The sequence below is a fragment of the Oncorhynchus mykiss genome, chromosome 24 (genome assembly GCF_013265735.2).
Source record: "Oncorhynchus mykiss isolate Arlee chromosome 24, USDA_OmykA_1.1, whole genome shotgun sequence".
In the NCBI taxonomy this organism is placed as follows: domain Eukaryota; kingdom Metazoa; phylum Chordata; class Actinopteri; order Salmoniformes; family Salmonidae; genus Oncorhynchus; species Oncorhynchus mykiss.
The window spans coordinates 1,201,900-1,208,501 of NC_048588.1; the positions used below are offsets into that span (position 1 = coordinate 1,201,900).

A 6,602-nucleotide genomic window follows, 5' to 3' on the forward strand; every position below is an offset into this window, starting at 1 on the left:
AGATGGCTGGTTTTCGTGTCAATCATGCTCCAATTTCAGTCCTGCTACTGCTACTGCTGCTCTGTACTGTATATTATCTGAAAAAGACTACATTCTGTTAAATACGAATTCAATTGTATCTGTAATGATGTCTGTTTTTATGAAAATATAGTAAAAGTACTGCTTATGAACTAGCCGTAACAATACATACTATTTACACAGTGTAAACTTCACACAAGCTTTATTTACAGTTGACAAAATGTCTTTACAATAATCATCCACATGAAATAAACACAACAATGAAATCATAAATATACATGGATTACTTACTGTACTCTATATACAATGGTAAAGGAGTTGATATATATAAGCACGAGGAGCAGAAACAATTATATAGTTTAAATGTTCCCTATAATGGGACACAATGTTCTCTCTCTCTCTCTCTCTCTCTCTCTCTCTCTCTCTCTCTCTCTCTCTCTCTCTCTCTCTCTCTCTCTCTCTCTCATTCTGCTATGAGGAAAGTTCTGTTCTGCTTTTACTGGACATTGTGAAGAATATCCTGGAGGAGAGCACTTAGTTTCGCAGAGAAGTCCTCCTCCAATAAGCCCAGAGGTTGTAGAGAGAGCGGCTCGCTAGGGCTCTGAGCCTGTGACTCCTGCCCCAGAAGGTGCTTCTCAATTCGGGCATGGAACAACTGGTCCTGTAAGGCGACACTCTGGCAGAACTGCTCCATACTGGTGGACACCACTGCCTTGAGGGGCTGTGGAGCCAGCAGGAGATGGGCCAGCTTTGCTTTCAGCACCCCCACCCTGCCCTGGACCTCCAGACTCAACGCCTGCACCTCCTGTCCCAGCCGGACATTCACCTCCTGCCAGAAGTCCCCCTGAATGGTACCATTGAGCTCCCTGATCATGCTGGACGTCTTGGTTTTGAAGTCCTGGATGAGGAAGGTCATTTCGGCACTGCTGTCGTCCAAGGTCTGGCTGATCCACTGCACAGCCTCCAGGTATAGGATGGGTCCGGCCACCGCCTGGCGTTCCGCGGCCTCCAATCCCTGAAAGTAGAGCCTGAGGTGGCTACACAGCTCCTGGCTGTTGCCGTCCAAGGCGCTCTGGAGCTGCTTGATCAGGGGGCCTAGACGATCTCTCATGCTGGCCAGGGTGGACTCGTTGGACTGGGGGTGGGCAGGGTACGGGGCTAGCATCTCCCTCAGCTTAGTGAGCTCCTGGCGAAGGCGGGCGCGCAGCCTCTCGGACTCCAGGGTAAGCTTGTGCCTGATCTCGCTCACCATGGGGTTGGCGCTGTCCTGGAAATACAGGTTGCTGTTCTCCACATGGCTCTTCCACAGCCCGCTGTTCACATACAGGATCAGTTAAAACACTGTTATAAGGCTGTTATGGGGCTGTTAAGGGGTTGTTGGAGGACTGGTACAGGGCTGTTAAATACCATTATTACCATTATTACTGCTATAATACCATTATATGACTGTTATAAGGCTGTTATAAGTCTGTTATGGGACTGTTATACGGCTGTAATAAGGATGTGTAGGATTGTTAGAAGGCTCACCTGTATACATGCATTTCTGATTCATGATTCAATTGTTTATGTCATATATTGTATGAGGACATACTTGACATCCTTGTTGAGGTCTGTCTTCTCATGAGCCTGATTTGTCATCATGTCCCGTAGTGCCTGGGATGTTTCTCTGCTGGTACGGTGGAGTGGGTATGCTACAGTAGAAGATAGGAGAAGTTAACACCATTGATACATGAACTCCTTTTAAATTCTATTATTCTCTTTAAAACACCATTACATCTGCTCTATATTATGACAAACACTATTTGATAGCAGATGCAATTATGTTTCTAATGAAAAGGAAAGGGAAGAAAGCACAAACCTGTGGTTGTCAAAAATGACAAGGCGAAGATCACTACTTTGAGATGCATGTTTTTTTTTCACTGAAGAAAAATGGGAAAATTAATTTTTTGATTTTTCACAGGAATCTTCAGACTAAATAGACCAAACAACAATAGAAGTAGCTGAAGATCAATAAGTGAGAGAGTGGCCTGTCCTTACCTGTATACTAGGATTGGCAGAATGACTCTTCATCAAGACCGTGCTTATAAAGGGATGGGTCCTTCTTTTCATTGGCTGCCCTTAACTCTGCCTGTGTCAACACACAACACGTGGAGGGTCATGTTGATAAGGAATAGCACCCAACACAACGCACAGTAACTCTCCCTGTCACAGACTGCACAAGCTCCAACATTCCTTGCGACATCGGTTTAAAGAATTTCAAATGATGTCATCCTGTATTAAGGGGCAAGATTGTAAAAGCGTTGTGGTCTTAAAATGAGTCATGTGGGGCGACAGGGTCAATATCAGGAAGAGTTTGCAGGTCAATAAAAGAGGACATGCAAAGTTGATTCAATGCAACTACCATGGGGACACGTGTTCCTAAAAAAACACCACGTTGAATTATAATTTAAATGCACTATTAAATTCATCCACAATTCATACACTACATGGCTTAAAGTACAGTATGTCAAGTTTTTTAAAACGTTATTTCAAAAGCATCAGCGGGGTTCACACCATTCACACACACAGTCCCAATACACAGTCCACGCTGCTGGAGGTCCTCAAGATAGCCTCCGCCACCACCGTCGGTCACTCGTCCAGCATTTGTCCATCGGTTGTTGGTTGCCAGTTGTTCCTCTTCACCCGTTATCATCAGGCGTCTGCGGCACGGAGCCCATGGTCTGTTCCACACTGGCGATAGAGGGGGAGAGGAAGACATGCATGAGCAGGAGCCGTTCTGAACAGAAGTATTTGACCACACTCACATGTTATGGGGTTGACCGTCCCTTATCTGCAGAATAGAGCGTTGTCGACTCAGGTCCCCCTCTGGCTGCAGGCTGGATGTGACGTGGTGACTACTGGTGGTCGTGGTCGTGGAAGCAGCAGCAGTTCGGCCAGTGCTTCATTTGTAAATTGGGAGGTGCGGGAACAAAATGTGAGCCAAGATGGGGGGCTATGAGGTACCTGAGAAAGCATGAAAGAAAGATAACCTTTATAATAAAGCATTGCATCATCATTGCTTTTGTGTGCTGGCATAGAGCAGTAGAGTAGAGCCGCTTGCAAAAGTTGCACACATAGGAGAACCCGAAATTGAAGCCTGGGATCTGGGAAAAATGTGGCCTGTTATGAATGTATTTCATGCAATTCATGCAAGTTTTAGATTATTGGAGACCTTAGCAGAATCGTTTTTAATACCTCACAAATGATCAAAATGACAGGCTACTTTGACACTGACAAACAGAATCTGAGATCAATAAAAACAACCTTGTCTTGAATCCATCAATAGCCTGGGCCTACTTGTGTGGAGACACATTGTACAACATGAGGAAATTATAGTCCTAAAACAGCTTTCCAGTTTCACTGACTCACCCAATGCTCGCTCGCCATCGATGGCAGATGTGCGCTGCCTAAAGACTATCTCTCTCGTTTTACTTTGTGTAAAACAATGCTGTTTTCTCAGGAGGCCTATTTGGAAGTTGACAACATATTTGGTAGCCAACAGACAGATTAGTATTCTCTTTTCACTGACACATTTGTCACGTGTTCCCAACTGTAGGCATGCCATGTGTTTGGGCTGCACACAATCCACAGCTAGGCTTTTTTAGGCTGCGAGATTAAGTGCAATGCTGGAAATTAGTGGCAACGCGTTTTTCATAGGCTACAATGTTGCAATGTTGCACGGGCCAACCCAACATGAATCCATTCTTAGAATATTAGCCACATTTCACATTACATTTTTTAGGGGGCATGAGAACTACAGAGAAGGCAACTTGAATTAACTCTGCTTTTATTAGAATTTTTACATTGCAAACAGTGAAGAAAATGTGTCCTGGATCCTGGCAAATGGGTTCCGGAACCAAACGGTCCATAAAATGGAGAGGTGCCGAATCCTGTTCCAGCAGTATCCGGCTTGGTGTGTTCGCCATCCAGCTGCAGTCCCCAAACTCTTCTTTGGTGGGGTTTATCGTGCATGTACTAGAGTGTGGGCCAGAGACAGTGAGAAACTAAATCCTACCTGCCAGCCCACTTTCTCTTAAAAAATGTCTAATGATGGTCTACTTAATAAGCTCTTGAAACACATTTTCTGTGTCTCCTTCTCCCTCATACTGGATCTCAACCTCTCTTTCCCTCTCGTACTGTCCACACTGTATCAGTATAGTTCCACTGTCGCTGTTTCCTGGCAATAATCACACTTTCCTGTTGGATGCTTTCCTATCACATTCAATGTGTTATTCAACCAGCTGCATCCCACCCTTAATCTTGTAAAAATAGTATCCTCCCCCCCCCCCCGATTTTCCTCTGTACTTGGAATAAATGCCTGCCCTTAGTGGCTCTGTTCCACAGCTCCTGCCATCTCTGCACCACAACTGTCCATATCAGACCTTTTTCCTCTGCCTTGCTCATTGAAACTTCAACATCCAATTCCCCACTACTAAGGGCCTGTTTACCCAGTACATCAGCTGGCTCATTCCCCTCCACCCCCACATGGGCAAGTCTTGTCTGCTACGTGAGCGAAAGAACTTCAGACTCATCAACACTGCACATAAGTCAGAGCAAATAACTATTCTGTCTGGCTTGATTTCCTCCACCCACTGCAAGGCCAACAGTACGGACATCAGCTCCACTGTGTAAACAGCCAGGTGATCTGTAATACGTTTCCTGACTGCCACCCCACATTCCTGCACTACAAATGCTGACCCAGTATGTCCTCTCCTTGGGTGTTTTGAACCATTTGTGAATATGGGCATAGAATCCTGATATACAGACATCTATTTTACAGACATCTATTAAACAGATTAGATGGATCAACCCCCTCCCTATCTTTCCCTGAGTCTCTCCAACACGTCTAGATCAACAACTGGAGGTGGAAGTAGCCATAGTGGGTTCACAGGAATAGCTACATTAGGGCTAAACTCCCTTCTCCCTCATCTGGTTATTACCCCACCCAAAGCTTGTGTTCTGTCCTCGCTCATGTTCCCAGCATGTCTGTAAAATCCCTTTTGCAGGATAGTCTCCGACCTGGAACGTTATTTCAATCATGCCCAGGTGTGGCAGACCTGGGGCAACTCCCTCTCCAAGTAGACCAGCCAAGGGGGAGGAATCTGCAATAAATAAATCAGAAAACACAAAAGGAGGGAGAGGCACAGCACACTATTGAAAATCATGTAACATAGAGTAAAGCACACAAATTATGATAAAGGTCACTGGAAACTCTAAATAAATATAAAATATACACAAAAAGGGCTGGTTTCCAATTGGGGGAAAAAACAAAGGGATGGCAACATGTGACAGGCAATTAATGGCACTATCAGATATAGAACACTGAAGCCAACTAGGATAAAGCTCAATGGTTGCTTCCCACCAGTCCCTGTCATGAGTCAACAACTGGGTGAGCCTGGAAAAACTCAAGTTCCTTCTGAATCCCCTCAGTCTGGGGCAGAGACTATGCCTACTGTGCTTAAAACGAAGAGTACACAGACATGGAAAGTAGGCCTCTGTTAAAGACCTCCTCTGAAAACAATGGTAGTATATATTATCAGGGTCTGGCTGCACTTGGTTGAATGTTCCATCTGACTAGAGTTCTCTAATCAGTTCTGGAATACCTCATGGAACACTCAGGATCATGGAGGCACTCGGCTACATTCACAGACTAGTGCTATAAGACTAAATATAGTTTACATGTTGTCAGTACTGTTTTGACTGTGAGCCAACCCTGTCTGTTCTGCCTCAAAGTTGCGTATGTATCGGTTTTGTTGGTTAACAGCCCACCCATCGATATTACTCTCACCTCATATGAGCTCATCTGTTCCAATAGCTCTATACGAGTCATATTTATATGTGAATTAGTATAAACAACCATAATGTCATTGATCTGCAGTCGTCATGCCAACACAGATGGTTTAACCATTGACTGCAGCCAGGACACATCCTTCACTAATCTCATCCCGCTTGAATGTGTGTGAAAGGTCACCACAACTCTTTTAGGTAACTAGCTAGTTGTCATTGACAGAGCTTCTGTGGTGAATTATGTAGGCTATTCCAGGTAGCCAAAAACAGTGGAAGAATATGTTACAGGGAACGTCCTCAAAAGTGGATAACAGTGGCGTTCCGCAAGGTCTGAGCAAGGAAGGAAACAGCTAACTTCCTACAATTCTACACATTTTGCCATGGGAAAATGAAAACATTTAACTGTTTTAAAGCGCATTTCGTGCAATTCCACTCACATTGACATGGAGCAGAGAGAAAAAATGGGCAGTTTTAATCTAATGCTATTGTTCACATTTTGCTATGAGGTTGAGAAGATTTATTAGAGTTTTTAAAGCAAATTTCTTGTCATTCAAAAAAAAGAAATTGCCATCACTTTTGACATGTTCATCTAAAGCATTGTACACTTTAGTTCTATATTTGTGGTTTCTAGGCAGTTAGCCTATGTTCATATTGCGCCTTGTTTTCATTGATGCTGATTTGGTTGGTGACATTGATTTAGTGTATGGGTATGTGTACCACTAGATAAAGGCCGGGAGAGTCCTGTTATCTCTTAATTT

The 6,602-nt window shown here is 44.1% G+C and overlaps 1 protein-coding gene across 1 annotated transcript; it reads right to left on the minus strand.

The window, feature by feature from the left end:
- Window positions 1-203: 203 nt before the first annotated feature.
- LOC110503531 lies at window positions 204-2,120 on the minus strand. Its single transcript, XM_021581893.2, has 4 exons — window positions 2,056-2,120; window positions 1,877-1,937; window positions 1,610-1,709; window positions 204-1,331 (listed from the first exon to the last, which is right to left on the minus strand). Exons 2-4 carry the CDS (start codon window positions 1,923-1,925, stop codon window positions 515-517), a joined length of 966 nt encoding a protein of 321 aa, XP_021437568.2. The 5' UTR covers window positions 1,926-1,937; window positions 2,056-2,120; the 3' UTR covers window positions 204-514.
- Between the last annotated feature and the right edge of the window lie 4,482 nt (window positions 2,121-6,602).